Source organism: Amblyomma americanum, chromosome 1, assembly GCF_052857255.1.
Source record: "Amblyomma americanum isolate KBUSLIRL-KWMA chromosome 1, ASM5285725v1, whole genome shotgun sequence".
In the NCBI taxonomy this organism is placed as follows: domain Eukaryota; kingdom Metazoa; phylum Arthropoda; class Arachnida; order Ixodida; family Ixodidae; genus Amblyomma; species Amblyomma americanum.
The window spans coordinates 487,890,214-487,918,110 of record NC_135497.1 but is presented as its reverse complement, the minus strand read 5'-3'; the positions used below and the strand labels follow the sequence as shown (position 1 = coordinate 487,918,110).

Sequence of the window (27,897 nt, the reverse complement as noted above, 5' to 3'; positions counted from 1 at the left end):
CGTGGTTGAAGTGTCCACCGTTATGTGAGACAGTTACTGCGTCTTTCCTTTCGTCTGAAATCACAATCACAATGGAGACGCACAACGGCCAGTTCATGGAGCAGCGTTACTGCAGCCCGCTCGTCATCTCTTCTGGTGGCGGGTGGATTGTTTTTAAAGGTCTCCTAGGGACTCCGAGCGATTTTGCCAACGGGCAAGGCCTTGCGCCCAGCGGACGATGGCGTTCTATGAACTCGCTGGCTGTACTGCCGTATTCTGTCGCGTTCCACTCTTAAAGGCGAAGCTTAATTGGCCTCCAATTTTTTCTGAAGTCTTATGCCCTATCTTAACAGCGATCTTCGATTAGTCATTATCCGCTCGTAAAACCCTTCACGGCTGACGCGCAGCAATCGTAATTTTGATTTTTAGACTAGTCACCGCACTTCTCTCAATTATCGTCGAATCTTCTTAACAGACGCTGTACGCAAGCTTATAGAACATGTCTTGTACCCTGCAATTATTGATTATTTTGAGGGCCATAACCTAACTTTTGACTGCAAGCACGGTTTTCGCAATGGTACTTGGATTAAACACAACTAGCATGTTTTATTAATGAATGCTACATTCATCACTACATCTGGGTTTTCAAGTTGACACAATATTTTAGATTCCTGATCGCGCTCCTCACCATAGTCTCCTACTTAAACTAAAGCAACTGAACATTCATCGTGATGTCATTGCATATAGGTACAAGGTTTTCTATCATGCTGAAGTCAGTTCACTTCTGCTAACAATTATGACTCATCATCAGGAAATGTAACCTCTGGAGCCCCAAAAGGTAGTGTATAAGGTAACATATAGCTTCGGGTTGGACTTTTCGTTTAAAACCGAAACATGCCGGCATAAGTACGCTGAATACAGTTTTCGAAATTCAGTTTTAACGTAAAAAGGTCAGTATCCTTGGAATGGCTGTTGAATGGAAGTTATACAAAGTGGGAGTTGAAAATTAACTAAGTATTACAGCCAGGAGCACGATGCGACGATTGCATTGTTGCATAAACAGCGCAGTTGTGAGATTTTAAATATTGCTCCGCTATAGCTTACACGCCTCTGCTGACCGGGAAGGATCATCACCGCCTCATCGTCTTCTAGTTAGGAACCGTTAGTTCACTATCATTACTTGCTTAGAGCAGCTAGTCGTTTAAACAGGTTAATCAACTGCGCGTAGGACACTGGCAGGAAACCACGCATGGACGTCAAAGAAAAGTTGTGTCTACTGCGACGATTGAGCGGCAGTCCTCAGCACGAAGACATGTCCCGCCCTCAAACATGTCAAGCTAGTTCTGAGAAGTAAACTCCCACTTCCATTTTTGCTTGCCGGCTATCTCATAAAACTTGCTATTTCTGCGGCGATGGCAATTTCTTCTGCAAGCACAGCTCCAGGTACTATCATTTGCGCGTTAATTCCTGGAAAATAAATTGTTCAGGATGAGAAAACACCGAGACTTTAAGTGAATTTTGACTACTCAGAACTGCTACATTTAATCACCGTAAACGTCGGTACTTCATACATCGAAAATAATATTCGCCGATAAAAAAAAACTTTTTTAAAAAAAAAAACAACAAAAAAGTCTGCCAAATTTTAAAAATTAAAGAACCGAAAAGTCCAACCCCTGCATATAACTACCCACGTAGGCAGTGAAACATTACAATCGGACCTCAATTCCATAACATGTCGGTGGTATTCCTGGTTAATGTCCCTCAATGTTTCTGAAACTCAGGTCTTCCACTCCACGCAACCGCATATCCACCGCCTATTCCCTAAATAATACTGGCCTCCGTCTTACAAACTGAAATAGGTACACTGATGTTCACCCCCAGTCCGACTTGTCATGGAACCGTTACTTTAAGTTAACTCTGGCTTCTGCTAACCGCTGGTAGGGAGTCATAAAGCATACCCTTAAAATTCCCGCATCAATGTAAAACGACCAACATAGGTAACTCTAATACGTCCCAAAGCTGACTTTGTGTCAAATATTTGGGATCATCAGCAGACGTTCGTAATGACATTGAAGCCTTGCAGAACCACGTTATACGTTTCATCTTATCAGATTATTCACGCCAATGCGGTGTGACATTAATAAAAAATCGCGCTCAGTTCGAAGACGTAGTGAACCGCCGCAAAATACCTCGTTTAACTCTTTTCCATGTGTTGTATTATAGTCCACTTCTTCGTGAGGATTTTCTTGAGCCCGCGACTGCCAGTCTTCCGCGTCATGAAAATCATGCAAAATTAAAGAAGCCATCTGTAGTGCTTATTATTTATTTTTCAAGGTCATTCATTCCTCGCACAATAAAATATTAAAGCGACTCAGCTTGACGCATCGCCACTGAAACAAACTTATCTAAATTCCAAGGGCTTTTACATGAATCTATTTTCATCTAGGAGAATTTATTTTTACTTTTCAATAACATCTTGCCTTGTAACACGCCCTGTTACTATCCAACTATTTTGCTTCTTGACGTTTCACTTTCTGCCCTAATTTGTATTTTCCTTTTTCGTTCTTTTGTATCTTTGGCTTTGTCTTTTGTGTTGTTCCGCTGAACAGTGACAATGTTTGGTTAATTGCTACTGTTTTTTTTTCTATAAATATGCTTGCCGTTTAACTTTTGTGGACTTCACTTTGTTTTGTCCGTGCGTACTGCAATTATGGGCTGTTATTTTACCCTCTATTTAATATCTTCAAAGTTAAGGCCCATGAGGGTATCCTGAATAAAAAATTTTAACCGATGGCGACCCGTCGTTTTCAGAAAGGGTGTCGTGAGTTTGAATTGACTGGGAGGGTGGTTCCCAAATCTATATTACTCGTCGATAAATGTGTCTTTTGCTGCTGAACAAACGTAAATGTAACCCGAACGAATAATAAAGTCAAATTTTATTCAGAACAATAATTATAAGGAGTTCTCAGTGTCCCATGAAATACCGAGCCAACAACATAATCGAAAATTGAACGAAAACTTGCTTAAAAGCACAAGTTTTGACATTCTTCGTAAATAGTGTTCTTCCTATTCATGGTCTCTGTAGATCTCATATATCGCACTTTGTTAATAATGAAATCACCGCTACATGCAGCATGTCCTAGTTCGTCCCAGTGTAGTGAATTTCATCGCCGGTTCCTCGCAACTGACCTTTGTTTCGCAGGTTCCGCTCGCCCTGATGTATCTCTGTGTGCTGCTGTTCAACATCCTCCAAATGGTGGTCAGCTTTGAGCGCTGCCTCGAGTACTCTGAGCTTCCTCAAGAGGTGAGATGCCGCCTGAAATACAGCGGCGCTTTGTGCGGCGCGCTCGGGATGAGTGCTTACAATGGAGTGCGTAATACGATGCAACTAATGGGGCATGTACTGGGACCAAAGAATTGGAAGTGAGTTGACAAGGTGAAGCGTTCCAGAAATGAGACGAGAATTTTTAAAAGGCTGCACGCACGCAAGTGGTCGCGTGGATATCTCGGCTTCCGTGGCATGCTCTAAATGCAGTCGAAGAGCGGTATGCTGAACTGGCAATTAGTGCCAATGCGACACATCTGCACCTGCACTGCTGGGCGCGAGACCGTTCCTAAACCGTGCAGTGTTCCATGCACTGCAGTCGAAAAGTGTCCGAGCGTTCCTTCTTCCTAGAACAGCAATTGTGCCTGTCTTTTTTTTTTTTGGCGTGGGGGGGGGGGGGGGGGTGGCTTTGCTCAGACCCGCAAACTGATCTCTCGAAAGTGCACTTCTTCAACGAGACTTTTCATGACCTCGTGAACATTTGACGCAGTCAACATGTGAAGGCGTTAGAAGAAAAACAACGACTCCGTGTCATTTTTAATATTCACAAAACAAGCTTGTACAGTGAAGGCAAATGGCTAAGAAATGATAATGAAAATAATGTTTGCCAATCCGCCCCAGGCGGCTTGACAGACAGGCGTAAATGATAACTGATCGAAAATGCGGTCACGCTTCATTATTTTTCAGCCTGATGTTGCGGCAGACTTGACGGAAGAGAAAGGCGCAGCGCTGCTGCGCTCCCTCTGCGACTGGCCCATTGAAGGCGCCATCGAGTTCAAAGATTTCTCGGCTTCGTACCGACCTGGCATCCTTCCCAATGTGCTCAGCAACGTCACCTTTACCGTCATGCCCATGGAAAAGGTGCCTCAACTATATTGCAGCTGTTTGTTTTTTATTGTTCTTTGTTTCAGAGGGAGGGTGGGCGGGGGGGGGGGGGGGGTGAGGAAGCATAGAATTAATATACCTATTAATGGCGCACAAGGCTCAGAAAAATATCAATCACTAAATCGATATTCTTGCTTTTGTGCACTACTTGGGCTGCAACCAGCATAACTTGCCCGCAGCTGTGAACTGTAACTGCTGTCACAACTTTAGTATGGGAATAAATTGCTACGCCGAGGTATCGCTCTAAATGCTCACAAGAGAGGGGGAAGTTGAAATTGTAGTTGAACTACCCTCTTCCCACTTATCTCGCCCCCTCGAAAGTACATCCTCCAGCATTCAAGTGTGGCCGCAGTTTTTGGTCCATGGCCCACCCGGAAAGCACCTTTATGGGCCAGCAAGGGAATGCGACAGCTTTTCAATAGTTCCATGCTACGGCACTGCAGCGACTCATTCTAGATATAATTCTAATCAAGATACTGTTTGACGTAAGGCGTTTCTACATAGGCTATGCGAATGAAAAAAGTTTAAGAAGAATACTGTATATTTCGCTATTCCTACTTGGGGAAAAATACCTCACTCTGACTCCACTTAAACGGAATGCAGCGCCCCAACAATACAACGCGGAGACAAAAGTTGTTAAAGTACCCATGTCGCTACGTATGAATCGGACACGCGCTATTACATGAACGCGAGACGTCCGCGTAGCAAGCTGTAACTTTCCCTCTGTTTTGCGGAGCAGTTTCAGATGCGAAGCTCTACAACTAAAGCGTCTGCACTTAACTATTCCTCCTTAAGGGAATAAAAAGGCCTGTGAGGATAAAGATGACACAGAAAAACAATTGGAAGAGCCAAACGGGCGTTGCGTCAACAACTACAGTGGCTTTAGGCTTTCACAACCATAAAGAGGACAAAAGAAATAATCTTGAAAGTGTTTTGACAGAAATAAACCATGAGCTTTTCGAGATACCAAATAGTAAACACAAGTTAGTGATCTTACTTTCAATTAACCACACGGTCGCCTGGATAGAAAATCTGTTCAGTACATGAAAGATCAATATTATTAAGTTCTACAGAGATGAAAGAGTAGTCAGCCAAGACTTCGTAGTCAGAAAAAAAGGGTTCAGAAGGTGGAGGCCGAAGATAGCTGATGAAGACACTATGGAGGTAAGGAAGAAGCTGAATAACATCGAACAGTATAACCGAACGTGGAACCTAAAAATTAATGGACTTACTCATAATTATGATGATGACCTTCTTCAGAAGGTCAACAACTTAGCTTGAAGCTTACTAAGCTCTCCTTGGCATACATAGAAGGTCTTCATAGGCGGCTTCCTAAACAAAGTAAAACACCAGCTCTGATCATTCACTTTGTATCCTGCTATACGCGAAACCAATGAATGGCAAAGAAAACAGACATGAAATCTTCCAATTCTCACAATTACTTCTTTGATAATTTGACCACGCACAACAATAAGCTGGATTGGATGACGAAAACAAGATCCAAATAAATAAATATCACTATGCTTGAATCAAGCATACTGATAATTCATTTCTTTGCGTCTTATCAGCATTTGCCAGTGCGCTTGGTTCAGTAACCGAAAGCTGCTGGTGTGTAAGGCTTGGGGCAAGCTGGTAATCCTTATCAAAAAGAAGCGCATCTTAAGATTCGTTGGCCTGTTTCTGCGTGTATTGATTTGCTGTTATGTTCCTTCATGATAGCAACTCCTAACTCATGACACTGAATCTTTTCAACCTTTGCTGCGAAGCCCTCGTTTTAAGGATACAAATAAACTGTCAGTTTTTGATGATGATGACGATGCATTTTTATGGCGCAAGAACAGCTTTGGACATAGAGCGCCATGGCACTAGGTAGTTTTCATTGCACAAGGTAGTTTTCATTGCGCAAGGTTGGGACAAACACCCATTTCCCAAGCATTTCACCCTTAAGAAGCCGAGCACCAGGCAGGGGAAAGCTTGTGCCCATTGTATCGCCGGTGGGTACCCGGCGGCACTGGGGATCGTACCCCGCCCCTCCCGCATGTGAGGCGGATGCTCAAATCACTACGCCACCGCTGCGGTAAAATGACAGTTTTTAATATAAATCTAAGAAGCTTGTGAAAAAATGGTCTGAAATTCAGATGGCGTTGGATTTCCTTGATTATAGGTTTCACTTCGTTGCTTCCACAGAGGCGTCGCTGCACGATGAGAGTCATGTAGTACGTCTCCCGAGCTACAAACCTCAAGAGATTATCAGAAAATGTCCGAAATGTCGCGGAAGTTTATTTTTATGGCAGATTATATTGAGCACGAAGTTCTTCCTGAAATTTCTAATGTTTGCGGCCATTACGAATTTGTCATCATCATCAGCCTGACTACGCCCACTACAGGCCAAAGGCCGCTCCCCTATCTCTGCAATTAACCATGTACTGTGCCAGCTGGGGCCACCCTATTCCTAAAAACTTCTTAATGTCCGCCTAACTTTCTTTCGCCCTCTGCTACGTTTGTCTTCTCTCGGAATCAAATCTTGGAATCAAAATCTGAAATGGATTCCTGAGAATTTGAGGTAATTTAAGAATTCGAATCTACGAAGCTTCTAGGTAAAGCAAAGTAATTTTTCACCACCATTTAAAATGGTGGCGCAATCGTCGAATAAAACCGCGACGATGTTCAGGCTTCTCATCACTGTATGGGGGGAGTGCGAGGAAACACGTTGTGACGTCATTACTGCCGAAACTTCAGATGTCCGCTGCCTTCGCGTGCATGCTGCTGTGATTCCTCCGATACCGGGAAACAATGCTTTGCGAGACTCACCTTTAATGGCGTTGGTTTTCTTCCATGAAAAAACTGTTCATTCGCTGGAAACGTAGTGCTGTCGTGTGTGACGTCATTATTGGGGCCTCTGCTTGTCGTTGTCCACCGAAGAGAAGCCTCAACGCCGAGGCCGCTTTACTCGGCGATTACATCGCGATTTCAAATGCTAGGGCAAAACGATTCCGCAGGCTTTACCTGCATGTTTCACACATTCGGCCCTTTTAAACTCATCAAATTCTAAAACCTCTTTAGTTACCCTTAAGGACCAGCGGTTACCTTGCCTTCGCATCACATGCCCTGCCAAAGCCCATTTGTTCCTCTTGATTTCGACTGGGATGTCACTAACCCGCATTTGTTCCCTCACCACTCTGCCCGCGTCTGGTCTCTTAACGATACACCTATCATTTTTCTTGCCATAGCTCACTGCGCTGTCCTTAAAGGGGTTCTGAAACAGCTCCCAAGGCGAGTTCCAAATCCCTCAATCACTGCGTTGTGCTGTCATACACCTGAGCCAGGTGATTCACCTCTACTCGCAGCAGAGGACCCACAATCACGCGCGAAACTTGGCGAGCCCTTCCCGGCGACTTTTACATGCTCGAACCTGCGTATAATATCTTGAGGGGTGGCTATTGGGCAAATTCTTTCAGACGTCAAGCAGCTAGCATGGTCGCGGCCAATAAATCGCGTAGCTCTTGTGGGTTAAGGTACTCCGCCCTCGGAGGTGGGGCCGGCAGAGGACCGGGCGACCTTCCAGCGCGCAAAAAAATGACGAGAAGAGAGGGAAAGGCGCAAACATGCTGAATTTCAAAATTTTACTACACTCAGCTTCTACAACGCTCATTAAAAAATTCTTGCTGGACGATATTCGTGAAGCGGCCCTTTCATAGTTCCTTTAGCTTAAGCTGAGCCGAGCCCTTTTCGTTACCTTCCACGTTTCCTTCACAAAGGGGAGTACCGGTAAGATGGAGCTGTGAAATCCTTTTCTCTTGAGGGACATTGGTAACCTGCCCTTCATGATCTGAGAGAACCTGCCATATGCGCTCCACCCCATTCTTTTTCTTCTGGTTACTTCCCTCTCGTGATACGGATCTGTAGTGCTACATGCGCTAAATAGACGTATTCCATTACCAGTTTCAGCACCTCGCTACCAGGCGTAAACTGCTCTTTCCTTCCAAGACTGTTAAATATTATGAGTCAATTGTTGTCAAATGCGACGGGGCACCGATTGCATTAGCTGATCTGCCTCTGTCTAGGGACCGCACGTAATTTAATAAGTATTACAACTGAATTCTGCCGTACGTGTTTCTTTTGGACGCGCAAGTTGTTTTGAGTGCAGACTTTAACATTTATTTACAAATACCTAGACCTTTACTTCATAATTTCCTCTTCGGTACTAAATTTTTAATTGTTCGAGCACTATCTTGTCACCAACAAAAATCGCATATGAAACTGAAACGCTCATCTACTTATGCGTTACTAGCCAACATCCCAATTGTTTTTCCTGGTGTTCTTACTTTAGTTGAAGCGACCACTTGCCAATATTTTGCTCCATTCCTCTCGTGAACAAGTGATGCCGGAATTTTTCACTCGGGATCATCGTTTTTTATCGTAATTTTACTAAGGCTCTCGCTGCTTTCCGCGATAAGATTGAAAGCACAATGTGGGATGACGCCTACAGTACAGAGGATCCGAACCTAACTTATGACAAGTTCCTTCATGAAATTAAGCAGAGTTCATCGTCATCATCATCAGCATGAGTCTGCGCCCACTGCAGGGCAAAGGCCTCTCCGATGGCTCTCCAATTAACCCTGTCCTTTACCAGCAGCAGACAAAATCAATAATCAGATACAAATCAAGAACTAGGCGGCGAATTCCCCTCAAAACCGACACCCTAGCCAATAGCGTCGACCGATTATCCCCCTTAAACGATCCCTTTGCACCTACTACGTGAAATTGCACGTGGCGGCAGATGAAAGGGGAAAAATACGGCATAATCTGATTAACCACGCAGTCACGAAAATCGGTCGATGCCATTGGCTGTAGGAGGGGCGTCTGGCGCTTCATTCTTGAGTTGTATACAACTACGAAAAGTCCTGCCTCATTAGTTAACTTGACAAAAAATTCAGATGGGAGGAAAATTATTTGGTGTAGTTATTCGTTCCTTAGCTCTGAGTGTCCTAGCAAAATACAAGAAGTTCAAAAAAAAGCTAAACCTTAACAGTAAGAAAGCATAAGTTTGCTTTGGTATCAAGTGAGCCTAAAAAATCTCTAGCTCCTTGAATAGCCTTCTTGATCATCCTACTAGCAAACTAACGTTTGATGGCCATCATTCTAGTGCCACATGTCTAACTTACAAGTTAAAGGATCATTTCTTGAAATATGGTGCGTTGTTAGCACTAAGGGTCCATTAGGAGAATTGTAAAAAATCAGTTGAGTTGATCCTGGTAAGGCTATATTTTTGTGTACCTGTAGCGAAGCAGAGGTACTTTGTTTTCTTAAATTGCTTGGCGAAAATTCTGCAGCTGGTGATGACGATATTCAGGCGCAACTAATCATGGCTTTGCCGACCGGATATGCTCTCCTTTGATTGCATGTTTCTAATAACTTAAAAGAACGTCTTCTTGGGTGAGTTGGTCACAATTCATCTTTGGTACTAGGCGCGAACACACAGAACACAAGGAAGGAAACGGGACAAAGTGCTTTGTCCCGTTTCTTTCCTTGTGTTCTGTGTGCGTTCGTGCCTAGTACCAAAGATGAATTCTAATAACTTGTTCAATTCGGGTATCTTTCCAAGCAGTATGAAAATAGCAAGGGTAAGAGCCTTAATTGAACAATGTGCAGTGCATAATATCAATAAGTGCTGGCCAATAAATGTGCTCCCTTTGTTTTCAAAATAGGTTCAGCTTTTCCTCAAACTGCTATTTGTTAAATACCGCTAAAAGCAACACTCGTCTTCAAAAGCACCGCATGGTTTTGAGCATTGAAATCAACTGAAATGTTAGTGTTTCGTGCAAAAGAAAAAATATTATGTACCTTTCATTACACAAAATTTGCAGTTGTACAATTTTTTTTGAAAGTTTTTTTTATTCCACTGAGCTCAACATTCGTCTCCATAAACTCCTGCTCCATGGAATTCGAGGTGACGTGTTCAATCGAGTCCGCAGCTTTTTATCTGGTAGATGTCAGTGAACATTGATTAACGGCCACACGCTGCAGTTGCAACGTTTTATATATGGCGTCCCAAAATGATCGCCTCTGGGACCAGTGCTTTTTATTTAAAATAATGATAATGTGAACATACGTAAAATCCCAATAAAGTCAGCAATAAAATTTCAATAAAGGGTGTCAGGCAGGTAGGTACGGCCTGGCCCCAGCGCAATTCACCGCCTCTTTCCATGAGGTGCTCTGAGCTCTGGATTGGGAACAGTTGGAATAAGAGTTCATTGAGAATGCCTAAGTAATCGGCGATTCGCTAATGACATTGCCTTGCTAAGTCACTCAGGAGATGAATTGCAAAGCATGCTCAGTGAGCTAGACAGGTAGAGCACGGTAGAGAACGGTGGGTCTAAAATTTAACATGCAGAAAACCAAAGTAATGTTCAACGGTCTCGCAAAGCAACAGTCCACAATTGGTAGCGAGGTGCTGGAAGTGGTAAGGGAATACGTCTACTTAGGGTAGGTAATGACCACTGATCCGGATCATGAGAGCGAAGTGACTGGAAGAATAAGAATGGGGTGGAGTGCATATGGCAGGTTCTCTAAGATCATGAATGGCAGTTTACCAATATCCCTCAAGAGAAAAGTGTACAGCAGCTGTATCTTACCAGTACTCACCTACGGGGCAGAAACGTGGAGGCTAACGAAAGGGGTTCAGCCTAAGTTAAGGACAACGCAGTGAGCCATGGAAAGAAAAATGAGAGGTGTAAGATTAAGAGACCGGAAACGGGCAGAGTGGGTGAGGAAACAAATGTGTGTTACTGACATCCTTGTCGAAATCACGAGGAAGAAATGGGCTTGGGCAGGGCCTGTAATGCGAAGGCAAGATAGCCCCTGGTCCTTAAGGGCAACGGAGTGGATTCCAACAGACGGTAAGCGTAGCAAGGGGCGGCAGAAGGTTAGTTGGGCGGATGAGATTAAGAAGTTTGCAGGCATAGGGATGATGCAGCTGGCAAAGGACAGCGCTAATTGGATAGACATGAGAGAGGCCTGTGCCCTGCAGTGGGTGTAGTCAGGCTGATGATGATGATGATTTTTATATGCGGAACACACTAGTCTTCTCTTTTCAGGGCAAACATTGTGTTTTCTGGGAGCAATGGCGTATGCCTGGTTGAATTATGTATATCCCTGGTTTGATATAAAAATTAGGTAAACTTGTCTAAACCAGAGTGAGTGATAATTAAGCCAAGAATGAAAAAGTTGATTTCAACATACCCATCAGACTTCAGAACAGCGATATCGAGCGTGTTTTTACTTGTGGAATTTTCGGAGTTCTCTTCGAAGAAGACTTGAATTGGGACTCCTGAAAACAAAAAATCGCATTGATTTCAAGTTCAGTTTCCATTTTCTATAAAAAAGATACCTTGTCCCTGCATGATTAAAGCGCCAACTAGTCGGATCTACACTATTGTCTTTTGATATGGGGCTCGATGACTAAGACGAATTTTGACATGTTAATGCGCCTTTACGGTGTACTAAAATCCATTAGTACGATGACCCCACAAGTCTACTTTGTTCTGAAACACAAATTGCTAAATATTTACCAATTGTTTTGAACTGAAATATTCTATTCATTTAATAAAATAAGTCGGGATTGAAGTGCATTTTCTTTTAGTTCTCTTTACCTTACAGTAATATTCAGAACAATTAATAATAATAATTGGTTTCTTTGGGGGGAAAGGAAATGGCGCAGTATCTGTCTCATATATCGTTGGACACCTGAACCGCACCGTATGGGAAGGGATAAGGAAGGGAGTGAAAGAAGAAAGGAAGAAATAGGTGCCGTAGTGGAGGGCTCCGGATTAATTTCGACCACCTGGGGATCTTTAACGTGCACTGACATCGCACAGCACACGGGCGCCATAGCGTTTTTCCTCCATAAAAACGCAGCCGCCGCGGTCGGGTTCGAACCCGGGTCAGAACAATCTCAGAATTGGTTTTTCAGAAAAGTGTGTCTGAGAACAGAGTAAGTAAGGAATGCAGAAGTTATGCAACACAATACCCTATTTTTTAAATGATCATCCATATATTTTAGGTTTAGTTGCGTATTCTTTTTCTAGGCATATATACTTTAAATAACGCTGTTACAAAAATTCTAATATTCTCCCCTGTGGCCGACGCAATGATTGTATGATTGAATGTTTGGTAATTCCCATCTGTAATTGTACTTTTACTGAATATTTAACGGTCCTCTATAATTCCTTATTACTCCTGTTACTACACGCTGTAAGGAAAAAGTGCTAGCATTTCGGCACTTTGCAGTGTTCTTCGCCCATCTTTCTTTTCCACAGAGCGTCCACAGAGCTGTATCTGTATTGGTATTGAATGTGTTCATGTTGTTCGATCCTTGTTACTTTTGGCTGGCGATATTGAATCAAACCCGGGACCTGATTTTGAAACCGTGCTTGCTGAGCTAAAGAAACTGTCTACCGGGCAATCTACACTTCTCTCAGAGATACAAGACATGAAAAATCAACTTACGGCTACAGACGCGACAATCGCAGACTTATTAGCACGCATGTGTGTCCTTGAGGCACAAAACCAACTTATCACTGAGATGCAGTCGCGACTCGACTCGATGGAGACCGCGACAACGCAAATGTGCGCTCAGATAAAAAAAAACTTGAAGCTCGTGTTGACGACGCTGAGAACCGGTCACGTCGGAACAATGTAATATTTTTTGGCATTCCTTACACTGATCCTGCAGAAACTTACGCACAATCTGAGGAAGCTGTAATCAGTCTATGTTCCAGTACCCTACATATAACAGTTGATGCAATCGATATTGAGCGCGCGCATCGCCTCGGCCGTCACACACCTGGTAAAATAAGACCAATAATCGTCAAATTTCACTCCCACAAAACAAAGCAAAATATTGTGTCCCATGGAAAAAAAAATCAGATACTGGTTACAGCGCCGGTGAGCACTTCTCGCCAGCTGTTAGGAAGGCTCGAAAGCGACTTATCACCTTTGCAAAAAACAAATCTGCGGCTGATATGCTCAGTTACAAAACCTTGTTTATTGGCCGCGCACGATACGTTTATGACGACTCCTCGGAAACTATCAAATAAATATTTAGCACCCACCGAGAAAAAGCGCCCCACAACATCACTCCAAGCCCACGTCTCAACTAACACCTCAGTCCACACTTTCTTTTTCCGTAGTTTTCACGAACATCCGCAGTTTTATTCCTCAGAGGGAAGAAACCTCAAGTCTTGTTCGCTCATCCAATAGCAGCATCCTCGTATTAACTGAAACCTGGCTGACTCACGAAATAAACGACAGTGAAATCCTGGCTGACTTATCGCACTTTAAGCTTTTCCGTAAGGATCACCAGGGGTCTCGTGGCGAAGGAGTGCTCATTGGGTTTTCTAAGAATTTAACATTTTCAATCGTTTCCATTTCTTCTGATCTCGAAATAACGTGGCTTTTCTGCCGTTGTCCTCCTCAGTGTTCTTGGTGTTTGTTATAGGCCCCCGCACGGTACCCTGGACTTTTCAGAGGAACTTAACTTGCTGTGTGAAATTACTGCTAAATATCAAGTCACATATACTTCTCATTGGTGATTTTAATTTCCCGGATATTGACTGGAGTACTAACACTTTTACAGCATAAGGCACGGTGGAAGCCAAGAATTTCATAGAAGTCGGCCTCAACTTTGGCCTTACTCAAGTTATCCCAGCACCAACAAGAATAATACAAACATGCGCTAACATTTTAGACTTACTACTCGTCAGCCATCCCGAAAGTGTTAAGTCGGTTACGATATTTCCTGTAATAAGCGATCACGAAGTATTTCATGCCAATATAGCATTAACTCCGCTTCGAAGACAAATCTTCAAAAAGACGATTCGTTTGTACCACAAGGGTGACTATACAGAGATCAATCGTGAACTGGATGCCTTCTTTCAATCTTTCCAAACTAATTTCCACATTCGGTCTATCGAAGAAAATTGGGCCAAATTTAAGAACAAAATTATTGAACTAAATGATCAGTTCATTCATAAGTTCATCTTCCGAGAGAATTCTCAGAAGCCATGGTTCACAAAAACCCTTAAACGTCTGGAGAATCGAAAGAAGCGTCTTTTCCGCGCAGCCAAAGCACAAACTAACCAGACGGCCTGGGATAAGTATCACGCTGCTGAAAGGGCATATAATTCATCTGCCCAGAACGCCAAACGTTCCATCTTTAACAAGAATTTGCCTAAAATTCTACACACTAATCCTCGGAAATTCTGGGACATTATCAACCCAAAACCCAAACCCAATGTCAGTATCACAAATGAAGCGGTTGACGCACTTAGTCATGCCGAATGTGCTCACATGTTCAATATTGCATTTCAGTAAATGCTCACTAATGAATATGGTGTACCATTTCATATGCCAAACACTTTTCTTGATGATTTCATGTCGCCTGTTGAATTTAACACTTCTTGAATTCTGTCGCTAATCGATAAAATTAAACTTTCATCTTCTGCCGGTTTAGACAATATCAACGCCAAATTTCTTAAGAATACTAAACCCACCAGTGCCAGATATTTATGCTTGTTATTTCAACAGTCACTCTCTTCTGGCCAACTTCCTCGCGACTGTGAAAATGGGAAGGTCATTCCAGTCTTCAAATCAGGTAACACAAATTCTCCATTAAATTATCGTCCCATCTCTTTAACAAGTGTACCTTGCAAGCTTATGGAACACGTCATATTCTCTCATATCATGGCCTACTTGGATGCGAACAATTTCTTTCATCAAACGCAGCACGGGTTCCGGAAAGGCTTTTCTTGCGATACTCAACTAGCCCTCTTTATCCATGGCTTGCATGCCAACCTAGATCTTAACCTACAAACTGACGCTATATTTCTTGATTTTAAAAAAGCTTTCGACAAAGTTGCACACAAACGCCTGTTACACAAGTTATCTCACCTTAATATCGATCCTAATATTGTTGAATGGATTAAAGAATTCCTAACAAACCGCACTGAGTCCGTCTTTGTAAATGGACACACTTCCAGCTTCCTTCCTGTAACATCTGGCGTCCCTCAGGGTTCCGTACTAGGTCCCCTTCTGTTTTTAATATACATAAATGATTTGCCCTCGCAGGTTTCCTGTAAAATTCGCATGTTTGCGGACGATTGTGTTCTTTATCAAACAGTAATAACATCTCTGATCAAGTATCCCTCCAAAACAACCTTAACAAGATTCAGGATTGGCGTAAAATCTGGCTAATGGAACTTAATCCTCAGAAATGCAACGTACTCTCTTTTCATAACCCGCTCTTGTCCTTCTATTATATCGACTCCGTTCCCGTGCTGCCAGTAGAATCATGCAAAGATTTAGGCGTAACCTTGTGCTCTGACCTCTCCTGGAAAAAGCATATAAATGACATCATTTCTTCAGCTAACAAATCCCTTGGTTTTCTAAAACGTCATCTTCGTGATGCGCCCGTGAACGTTAAGTTATTAGCTTACGAATCACTTGTGAAACCAAAATTAGAATATGCTTCACCCATTTGGCATCCACATCAACCTTATCTGACCAACGCATTAGAACTTTTGCAAAACCGCGCCGTTAGATTTATTCATTCTTCATACCATTATAGCACGAGTGTTACACATTTGAGATCCCTTTCAGGCATTCAGCCACTCGAGCTGCACCGCCGCACAGCCATTCCTTTATTATTCCAGAAGTTTTTTCACAGCCATCTACGAACTGCGCCCTACATGGTTCCTCCGGCACGCATATATCACCGCACGCTCCATCAACTACAGATGAGCCGTCCACGTGCACGCACCGTCACCTTCGCAGCTTCATTTTTTTCTCGCACCGCCGCGGACTTGAATGGCCTTCCCGCTGACATTGCAGCAATAACCTGTCCCGCGAACATCGCGCGTAGAGCCTACAGCTATTTCTCATCATCATAACGCATGATTATTTGTTTTCACATAAAACGTTATACCCACCCCTTATGTAATACCCCTAAAAAGGTGTATTTAAGGAAGTAATATTGATTGATTGATTGATTGATTGATTTTATTCCATGTAGTGCAATTGCAATCACCGCAGTTCATTCAGTGTGTTGGGTTAAGTGTGGTCATCGTTTTTGTTTTTTAGCACGAGTGTGTTCCCTTTGTTTTCGTATATTGCTTTGTAAATTCTACCAGGTTCTTGCGTATAGTGTCTCCCTATATTTTCTGTATAAATCTCAGTGATTTTTCATATTGTATTTAGTTAATTTTTAGTACTCCTGCTGAACAATGCAAGGTGTAAAGAGATTGTTAGGCAAAGCATATCTGCCTTTGTCCAATAACTCGAGACTATTTTGTTTGTCAATGAAATTTAAATTGAATTCTGTTGGGATGTATTTTGTGCCGCATCAGCCATCTGTTTTCCTTTTATGCGTGCACATCTTTCCTGTGCCAGGTCGGCGTGGTGGGCAGGACTGGCGCCGGCAAGTCCTCCCTCGTTCTTGCACTCCTGCGTATGCTCAAGGCTTCCAGTGGCCGCATTCTCATCGATGACATGGATATAGCAGAGGTACCACTGAAAAAACTACGTCGGAGCGTCACCATCATACCTCAGGTGAGAAAACCATTTTGAATAAATGCAGGCAAAAAGAGTGCACCTTTGTCACGCACACATGCTTACCTCCAATACCGCGGCTCCACTGGTCTGTCACTGAATGACGCTGTTTTGATACAAGCCGAGAAAAATTTGGATTCTTCCACAACGGCAGAGACGCAGCACTCCAATGCAGTTTCCTGAGTCTAATCGACCCGCGCTTCACTTTTTGTATGGTAAAAAACCTGGAATACATCGCTGCGTCTATGCCACACTCTCCAGCCGCCGCGGTGGCTCAGCGGTTATGACGCTCGGCTGTTGACCCGAAAGACGCCAGTTCGATCCCGGCCAAGACAGTCGTATTTCGATGGAGGCGAAATTCTAAAGGCTCGTGTACTGTGCCATGTCAGTGCATGGTAGAGAACCCCAGGTGGTCGAAATTATCCGGAGGCCTCTACTACGGCGTCTTCATAGACTGAGTCACTTCGGAACATTAAACCCTATATAAGTACAACATCAATCTGCTATACTGTACAGTTTTAATTCTTCGCGGTGTGCATAAAAAATTGGAGAGGACGCTCTAGCTCCGCCTTAAGGGTATGACGCGATATCGTTAATGTGGTAATAATTAATGTCCACATATGCAGAATTGTTCATTCTGCATATATGGTCACTCATGGATCCCTGGGAGTCATCACACCACTTCTTGCGAGATGGTGCAGCGCTTAAGCGATGGCCCAATTCCCTGCGGGAGAAGGTGCTGCCACCCCTCATAAAAATGGTGATAGACAGTCTATAGACTTCTTATAAACTCTATTGATTTCCTATAGATATTTTTCTATTAATAGTGTATAGACTGTCTATAGAAAAAGTATACTAAAAGTGTATGGCCACAAACCTGTAGGCTGTTCTCTAGGGCTTGTCTACAGAGAGTCTACAGACTTTATAGATAGAAGTTTATGGATTGTCTATAGACTGTCTAAAGAAAGTTTTACAAGGAACCAGCAGTGCTTGTGCGACCCAGGCTGCTCTACCCGACCAACCAATCATTAATTGAATTTCCACCTGGCAATGTGGTCAGATTGCTCGCAATCCGGTGCGCAGGTTGTGATGACGCCACAAGATCACGTGACCTATAGGTAACCAACCTGGTTGCTTCTCCGGAAATTTTTCGCTTACAACGCCAACGACGACGCCAGATTTTGAGCAGAACGCAAGCCTTAACGCTATAGCGTTAAAACAGCTCCATTTAGCGACCAACAATCATCCTTTACCTAACACATGAGTGTAAGCGTCGTATTAAGGGGAACTGAATATTACCTTTAATTTTTTTTTAGAACGGATATATTGCTAAATCACGCTTAATGGTAATAAACGTCAACATATGGGCGGATGGGATGAATGCGTAGGATGCAAGTGCTGCAGATCTGGTCGCCAATCACTGAAAACCCAAAGCGCAACCATTCCGTCATGAGTTCACTAATATCGTCTTAAATAATGCTGAATTTGCTACTTATTTGCACGTGCCTACTGAACTGTAGGCTGAACATGCTACTCTGCGCCGCATTATCTTTCGGGACGTTGTAAGCCTGCACATCATATTCTACTCTCTTCTGTAAGCAAAAAAGGAACAAGAATGCGTGACAGGAACAACGGAAAGGTAAAACACCTAAACAAGGTATAATCAGGAAGTGAATAAAAACGAGAAAAGAAAAAATCGTGGTGGATCCCCTTGATTTCAACCGTAAACAAAATCGAACTTGTACGCGGTCACCTGTCGGCCAACGCAGGATCCAAGCCTGCTGAGAGGCACTCTTCGAATGAACCTGGACCCGACTAACTCCTACTCGGATGAGCAGGTGTGGACAGTCTTGGGCCAAGCTCACCTTTTCAGCCTGGTGTCGGCGGACTCCAAGAAGCTCCACCTGGAGACTGGCGACGGCGGATCCAATCTGAGGTGAGGCTACGCACGCTACCTATCTTCCCAGTTCGCGATTTCGTGTAGTCATCTAACATGATTTGCATGAGAGATGAGACATTCATCAAAGGCAGAGGAAAGAGGCTAGACGGAACAGAAGGAATAAAAGGCATGCACATTAGCTGTTAGAGAATCTCGCTTTGCAGTTAAAGCCCGCCAATACAACCTGGTGCCCGGAGCTGTAAATTAAAAATTATGCATTCACTAGCACTTAAGTAAGAGTCGCTCTTATGCTGCAGTGCAGGTGTTCAAAACTTTTTGTAATAAAATTTTGTCTCTACGAATGCCGATTTTGCTGCTGACAGTTTTTTGTTCACTGCAGCACGAAAATACTATTTCTGTTTAGATATTTCCACGTCAACCATAGCATCACTGAATATACCCAGTAACCGACTGCTTCTACGTACTATATAAACCTTTGCACGAGCGTAAATGACTTATTATGCCTAAAATTGGCAGGTTTATTAGCGCGCTTGAAGCAGATGTGAACCTTCGTAGACCTCTCCCACTCTGCACGCTGTTATGTTGTGGGAATGATATTAGCTGTACTCACCGGCTCACCCTATTATTATTATTGACTGGAGATAATGTTGCCACGGGTGCCGTGCATTCTGTGTATCATTATTTGAGAAAAAGCCGCCGCGGTGGCTTAGTGGTTATGGTGTTCGGCTGCTGCCCCGAAAGACGCAGTTTCGATCCTGGCCGCGGTGGTCGAATTTCGATGGAGGCGAAATTCTAGAGGCCCGAGTACTGTGCGATGTCAGTGCACGTTAAAGAACCCCAGGTGGTCGAAATTCCCGGAGACCTTCACTACGGCGTCCCTCATAGCCTGAGTCGCTTTGGGACGTTAAACCCCCATAAACCATAAACCAAACCATTATTTGAGAAAGTATTCTGCCGAAAAGGCATGTAGAGAATAAACTTTCGCGGCATCACTTTGCAGCCATGAAACTAAAAAAAGTTGCGTAAAACAATTTTCTTGCTTAAAAATTTAAAAACTTTTCGGCAAGGACCTCATAGAATACATATCATCTTTGACCCTATTCGTCATGCTCAAATCTGCGTTTCTGACCGCAGCTGCTAATGCGCGTCCACTAAGAACCGAAATTATTGGTCCTCTCTGCAGTAGCCATAGCAGGCTGTAGCTTTTGGTGCACCGTCTTATACGGCGGATTTCGAACTCTCTATTTAATAATTTTGGGCACCGGACTCAGAGAAGGCCATCATTATTCAATTCTAGTTTCTCTTGGCCGCCATCTTGTCGATTCTCCCTGTCTTTTCCGTGAGTGTTTGTCGTTTTCGCCCAATGTCAACCAGTGTGGGCCAGCGTCAGCTGGTGTGCTTGGCGAGGGCGCTGCTTCGGAACACCCGCGTGCTGGTCCTGGACGAGGCAACATCCCAAATGGACGGCGACACGGACAGCCTCATCCAGAGGACTCTGCGAGAGAGCTTCGCCAAGTGCACCGTCCTCACCATCGCCCACCGACTGCACACCGTGCTGGACTACGACAAGTGAGTGGTTGCTTGGGATGGGCTCTGATTGTGCAGCGCCACCGCATGAAAGCAAGGGGAACATGGTTGTTCAGTGCACTTTCCTTCCTGGCCTGCAACATATTTATACTTGACGGAAATTAAAGACGTTACATTCAAAACAAAATCTGCAAATGTTTACTTTCGCAGAGTAATTTATATGGCCCACACAGACGTTGGCGCAGTACCAATGCACTACTGTTTGCATGCCGCCGGAGAAGAATGAGGCGGGCAGCTGACTGCACCAACTACGCACTATATTGGCGGCCTCTTCGTCGGACGCAAAGCGCGTGCTCTTCAGATGTTCGTTTAGCTTCAGGAATAGCCAAAAGCCACGTGGCGCTAGGTCCGGACTACAGGGTGGGTGATGCAGGTCATCCCGTAACTACGGCTTCTCCAACGCGATGGTTGTTTCCAGACAAGTGCGCGGCCGAACATTGTCATGCTGCATGTTCGCATCTTTTTGCGAACAAAGCCAACGCGAGCATGCACACGATTCCTTCAGTGGCTGTACGTAGTGTGCTAAGTTGACAGTTGGGCCGTGCTCCAGGAATTCAACCACAGCACACCATCACTGTCACCATGAGTTCGCCAGATGGGGGCTGTGTCTTGAACTTCCTGGGGCGAGGGGAACTGGGATGTTTTTACTCAATAAAGGCCGAGTTTGGCCGAGCTGGTTTACCATGCTGAACGTAAAAGCGCAGAAAACAAGGACGTAGAATAAGACACACAACACGAGCGCTCGTGTTGTGTGTCTTATTCTACGTCCTTGTTTTTCGCGCTTTTACGTTCAGCATGTTTTTACTGCATGCTCTGGCGTTTAGTGTCCGGTTTGTAGTGATAAGTTCAACATTCATCCCCTGTGATGCTTTGATAGAGAAAAACATCTGCCCCTGCTTGACAGCGCGGAGAATTTCGCTGACACAAGTCCAATCGAAATTTGTTTCATGTCAGCAACACTGTTTCGAGAGCCGTTGAAATGCCACTGCTCCTGACCAAGGCGAACACCTCTTGGTCCAAGGTATGCTGAGGGAAACAAAAAAATGCATCTTCCTCGCTCATGTATAGGGAAATAGACGGCGCCTTGCGTGCCTCGCGCAAATATTTTATGTAATATATATTAAATAAGCTCACAACAGACATAGACGACCAGACGTTGATTTGGCCATTACCTACGAACAGCATTAACATGATGCAGTTCGAAAGCCCTATCCATTAAACATACGAATTTCATCCCCGAAAACTATGTCCGGTATAATTGTACGCTTTTTTAACTTTTTCGTGTCCGCTGTCCTGTATGCACTCACATTTAGAGCGATAGGCCTCCCGTTGAGCAGAACAGGCGGCGTCGGTGTTGTGCCGGCATTCTACGTCACGCCGGTGTTGTATTGAGAAACCCACGTCATGTCCTCTTTGCTTGACGTTGCACAGTGGTCGGCATGCAGCGGACGCCGGAAAACCCTCGCAGTTTCGTCTACGCCGCTGCCCCAGTAGCTGGCGTGCTAGCAGTATCACTCAGTGCGGAATCTGCGTCCGGGTCGAACGCTCCTTTGTGGCCATGTGTCCGTTTCTGCAGTGCATTGAATACTAATCAGTATAGCTGGCGTGCTAGCAGTATCACTCAGTGCGGAATCTGCGTCCGGGTCGAACGCTCCTTTGTGGCCATGTGTCCGTTTCTGCAGTGCATTGAATACTAATCAGTGTGTACATAGAAGCAACATTATGTGCGTAAACTGCAGTGTGTGAAAGAGATCAAAGACAAGAATGTGGAAACTGGGCTGTAAAAATTGTGATAAATGTGTGAATGGGAACATATAACAGTGACAGTGTGTGAAAAGAAATCGCTGAACGAAGCCATTAACGCCTTCGCGTCACACCCTTAAAGGCGGAGCATAAGTATCCCCCTGATTTTTCCGTCCGTTCATGCGCACAGCTAGAGATATCAACCTACCTCTTTTGTTCTCGTGTGCTTACAGCTGTGCACACGTGCACCTATGTACTCACCCAGCGCGGTGAAGCCGGCCAACGTCCCTTTTGCAGCAAGACCTGTAATACGTGGGCTCCAGTGTCAGTCCGCCAGCTAGAAAAAAAAGAGGGGGGCAGGAAAACTGAAATTATTTCATCTAAAATGGTTAATTCTAGTCAACGCTCTCAGCACAGCAAGGTTCAGCTTGCGTGAGTGCGCATTAAAGGCGAAAAAGCTTTCAGGGTTAGCCCAGTTTTAAAGAATTCAATCCTACTTCAGGCTTTCGAACACTGCAGCTGCTGCATCTTCAGCTTGTTGCTAGGATGAACAAAAACTACCATGCTGTTATCAGGTTCTTTGTGCAAACTTCGTCCCGGTGCTGCTCCATTAGTTGGCTAACTCGGCGGCAGTTTACTGGTACAAGTTCTTTTCTTTGTGCCTTCTTGTTCACTGGGCGTGTTTTCTTAAATTAACCCGTGGTACGCAGTGATGCGGCACAAGGCTGAAGCGTGCTGTTTGTGTTAAGGAGGAGCACCAGGCTCCTTGCCAAATTCAAAGCTTGCTGTCCACCGTGTGGTGTCCACCCTGTTCTGTCGAAAGCTGCACCGTACTTCTGTATATTGCCTTTGTAGTGTAGTGCTTAAAAAATATATTTTTTTGCAAGTCAATCGCTTTTTGTGATGTATTTCTAACAGAATCCTGGTCATGGAAGAGGGCAGAGTGCGAGAGTTTGGCTCGGTGTCAACGCTGCTGGAAGACCCGGGATCCGTATTCTATGCAATGGCCAACGAGGTGGGGCTCGTGGCCGGACACGAGGCCACAGCAAATACCACTGCGCTTTGAATCTAAGCTTGCTTATTTTGGCAGAAGGCCACTTGCTGTGTCTTTCATTACTGAAACATTGCCGCATGTGTGACTATTCTTTTATATACCCTGTGTTGTATATCTAAGCTTTGTGTGGATGACATCTTAAGTAATTTTTTTATAAAGTAATCATCCGCAACAAACTTGATTTCCTGAAAATAAAAACATCAAGACTCGCCTCTAGTGTGAACACGTCTTGGCCTCTCTGCAGCGCTTTATTTGGCAAAAAGTCGCACGTATTTGCTTCTTACTATAATTATATTCATATATTTTTGCACAGTTTTCACGCCATCTCACCGACCACCGATTACACCTCGCATTAAGGGGATTGAAAACTTTTCCGCACGAAAGAGATGCCAGATTATGGCAGTTTGAATGGGATCGTATATAATATTATTAATGTCCCCATTCACGACATGGTGTGGCTGTTTCTTTGGCTCTGTATTGGCTAATCGAAAAAATGAATATCGACAAAACGGTACTTACAAGCAAGGAACTGTGAGCTGTCACGTATTTTCAATTACTGCAAAAGCAAACTTAGAAAGGAATTTCCGAATGCATGTAAGAAATACGAATCAAAACTGCCCAATAAAACTCCACACTGTTCAAATCACGGGCGAATTTACAGAATGCAGATTTACAGACTGAACATGAAGAAAGGCTGCGATGGCCTTCAACAGCTTTTACTCCATTCCCACCGTGTCTAAATCTTGACTTCGCCATACGGGCGACTTTTTCTAAAAGCCTTTCCTTGAAGAGTGCAGGAATCCATGGAACGAATCGAATTTGCAATCTATGAGCAGATTCGGTGTTTGAAGCCAAGTGGGGTCCGGGATGATTCAATGCCGGCAAAAAGCGGCAATTAGTACACTTCTCGAGGTTAAGCTTGCAACATCTTTACCAACGTCGACAATGTCGTCATCATAATCTGAAGCAACTCGTGACCGTTCATGAAACGTGTTCACATTGCTATGACATCAGGACGAAAAAATACACTTGATCAAAACCTGATCTAAACAGTGAGAAGATCATATGACAAGAAGCCGCCAATGTCATTTCTCTGGAGTCAATCTAGCACTACCGTCATCCCATAATTTCATTTTCAATCGTATCGCTAGTGTGGCTAGAACTTCTAGCCACCCTAGTACCACTGATGGGACTTTCGATGTGCCAGACTCAGCAACAATCATCATAGAAGAAACATCTTTCTTGAAGATTACTCTTGCTTCTGTACCACATTAAGAGACGCATTTCTCAACTGAGCTAAAACAGCACGGCGCAACGCTGCGCATTTATCCCGCTGTAAGTCACCGTCAGGGGCACACCCAGCGGCCGATACTTAACGGCGCACAACCACGCAGTCACTCAGCGTCCGCTATCCCTCCACCCTGCCGTTACTACTGTGCTCTGACTCTGCATTGACACAGGCAAGGATACTCGACAACAGACCATTATCACACTGTCAATCAGGTGATAGAGAAATGCGCAGAGTATAACCAACCCTTATATATAGCCTTCATTGGTAACGAGAAAGCATTTGACTCAGTGGAAACATCAGCAGTCATGCAGGCATTGTGGAATCAGGGTTAGAAGAGTCTTACTCAAAAACACTGGAAGATATCTATCAGGACTGCACAGCTACCATAGTCCTCCATAAAGTCAGCAATAAAATTCTGAGAAGGAAGGTTGTCAGGCGCGATGTCGCAAATGCTATTCTCCGCCTGTTTACAGAAGGTATTACGAGTCCTGGATTGGGAACAGTTGGGGAAAAAACAGGGAATGCCCAAGAAATGTTCGAATCACTGCTGACATTGCATTGCAATGTCGCTCAGAAGATGGGCTGCAAGGCATGATCGATTAGTTAGAGAGGCAGAGCAGAGCGGTGGTTCTAAAAATTAACATGCAGAAAACCACTGTAATGTTCAGCAGTCTATAGCAAGGGAACAGCAGTTCACAAATGACAGCGAGGTGCTGGAAGTGGTAAGAGAATACGTCTACTTAGGGCACGTATATTGACAGCTAATCTGCATGGTGAGAGGGAGATAACTAGAAGGATAAGAACGGGGCGGAGCGCATATGGCAGGTTCTTTCAGATCACTAATGGCAGTTTACCAATATCCCTCAAGAGAAAAGCGCACAACAGCTGTATCTTACCGGCACTCACCTGCGGGGCAGAAACATGGAGGCTAATGAAAAGGGTTCAGCTTAAGTTAAGGACAACGCAGCGAGCCATGGAAAGAATCTAGCTGTAACGTATATACAGGAAGTGGGCAGAGTGGGTGAGGGAACAGATTAGCGTGGGTTAATGACATACTAGTGGAAATCTAGAGGAAGAAATTGTCTTGGGAAGGGCATGTACAGTCCGCGTCACCGCGTCACTCGGGACTCTCTGATGACGACATATGGGAAGAGTGACGCAAAGCCGCGGAAACGGAATCGAGGACTCCGTGATTGCTGGCTGCGATCGCTGCGCTCGCGCCTAGCAACAGCCGAAATAAAAACTAGTGCCGCCGGGCGTTGAAAGCCTCTATCAGCCGTTGCCGCTTCGTTTACGTACGTTTGCACCAACGTTATGACGGATCCCGTTACCGATTCCGACAACGAAGTTCTCGCAAAGAAATGCGGCCTGCATTCAGCGACTTCAGCCCCGCACAGCGTGAGGTGCTTTTGAGGGCAGAGGCTGTGGGTCTGGCAAGAAATTCCAAGGGCCGAGGAGTCAGCAGCGTCGCTGTCACCGCCGAGCCACCGTCACGACTGATGTGTTGCGAGTGGCAAGTCCGGGCATATCTAAATTGCATAATAATAGTCTTCGAAGGGCTGGTTATGCAGCTGAGCGTCTTGGTACGTTGATGATGCGAGCACGCCGAGCGGTGCGTCTGCTGACGTGAAGGCGCGTTGAGCAATGGCTATACGCAGCTCATTTTCCTCGTCACAGTTGCGTGCCGTTGTACTACCTTCGTCCGAGGAGCACTTAGAGAGGCACATGGAGGTCCTCCTGCTCCGCCTTTGTCAATCGAGGCGCTTAACGGGACCATGCGTGCAAGCAGAACGCACATCGGCGAAGCACCCCAAAACATACGAAAACCCAGCTGGCCGCATGTTGCGCCACCAATTGCATATTTTCTTTGACTTCCTGCATTAAGCTTGTCTTTTTTCTGTATTCCTCGTGTAATAATAGTGCACTAGTAGTCTCAGAATAAACATGTACTTCAATACCGATCAAACCCGTAATCTTCATGCACCTTTGTCACCCTCAGAGATCAATGGTTTCTTTTCTCCTAATTAATCGTCACGCTTGTACTTGCTAGGTTGGCCTGTGGTGGCGTACCTGTATTTTAGTTCTTGCTCTTTTCTACCTGACAAGAGCTTTGTTTTCAGAAAGAGTGGTGTTTTTGTATTTAGGAGCTGGCATTCTATTCATACAAGCCAACTTCAATTTCTCCTCGGTGTCCCTTTTAGGGTAACGGAGTGGATTCCAAGAGAAGGCAAGCGTAGCAGAGGGTGGAAGAAAGTTAGGTTGGCGGATGACATCAAGAAGTTTGGGGGCATACGGAGGGCGCAGCTGGAAGGTTAAGTGGAGATACATGGGAGAGACATTTGCCCTGCATTGGGCGCAGGCAGGCTGGGGATGACGATGATGATTGACTTTGCTGTGACTCATCCTTACGAAGAAAAGCGGACACGCAGCAGCCCAAGATACTTAAGTGCGCATAACTACGTAGTCACGCAGCGTGCCCCGTCTTCCACCGCCCTTCTCTGACTACTGCGCGTAGACGTTGCTGTGACAGCCTCACGTGGACAGCCTCACTCTCTCATTAACGTTCTGATTACATTGGTTACTGTATATATTTGTGTAGAACTCTTCGGCTGCTTGAACTATCTTACCCATAATGCCAACCACTTTGTCCTTTTTGTCTCTTAACGCATACAACAGATTTTTGCCTATATGCCTATTTTCCTGTTCACCGCTCTTAGGCTACCTCAGTTTTATAGAGCATGCTCGATTCTCTCTATATTAAACTTCCTTATGTCGGCTACCTTGCGCTTATTCATTAGCTTCGATAGCTCTGCTAGTTCTATTCTGTCTGTGGAGTAAGAGGTTTTCATGCTTTGACGCTTCTTGAACGCTTGCCGGTATCGTGTCTAACTACCGTACTGCCTGCTTCTACTGCGCACTCTGAAATTACAGCTGTAAGATTATCGTTACTGCCTGAACATTAATGTCGTCATTCTCGGTTAAAGCTGAAAATCTGTTCTGCAGGGAGATTCTGAATTCCTCTACTTTACCTGTTCCCACGAACTCATTGGTGGGCTTCCGCCTCCCTAGTATCTTCCGTTCCCTTTTCAGGATTAGGCTAAATCAAGACGATACCACCCTATAGTCGCTAGAACGCACCTTACCGAGGACCTCCACATTCGGCCCGATACCAAGGGGCGCACACAGAATGAAGCATATTTCGCTTTAAATCGCATCATTGAGGCTTTTCCGCTTGCGGAAGATATTCATGATCGTAAATTATTTCTATCTGCGAACTCTGCTAATAACTTCCTCCTGCTATTTCTAGAGCCTATCCCAAAGTCGCCTATTTCCTGGTCTCCAGCTTGCTTCTGCCTGCACTGGCACTGAAGACAGCCATCAGTACCGTGTAGTGTTTTTTTTTTTCACTTTCCTCATTGCCGATTCTGCGTGTCCGTAGAAGCTTTTAGACGATCTGTTCCATGGCTGGATGGAGGAGCAGAGGCCTTTAGTTTGTAGTTCATATTGAGCTTACTTGCTATATGCCA

The 27,897-nt window shown here is 44.5% G+C and overlaps 1 protein-coding gene across 2 annotated transcripts in view; it reads left to right on the top strand.

The window, feature by feature from the left end:
* LOC144116082 (multidrug resistance-associated protein 1-like) overlaps window positions 1–23,290 on the top strand; it is a 207,216-nt gene extending 183,926 nt beyond the window's left edge. For both annotated transcript variants that reach the window (XM_077650741.1, XM_077650740.1), the window contains 6 exons: window positions 3,182–3,283; window positions 3,992–4,165; window positions 16,637–16,795; window positions 18,565–18,731; window positions 20,070–20,264; window positions 22,944–23,290. In XM_077650741.1, the coding sequence (XP_077506867.1) occupies window positions 3,182–3,283; window positions 3,992–4,165; window positions 16,637–16,795; window positions 18,565–18,731; window positions 20,070–20,264; window positions 22,944–23,091 (945 nt within the window). In that variant the 3' untranslated portion in view covers window positions 23,092–23,290. The remainder of the gene's footprint in view (window positions 1–3,181; window positions 3,284–3,991; window positions 4,166–16,636; window positions 16,796–18,564; window positions 18,732–20,069; window positions 20,265–22,943) is intronic.
* Window positions 23,291–27,897: the final 4,607 nt, after the last annotated feature.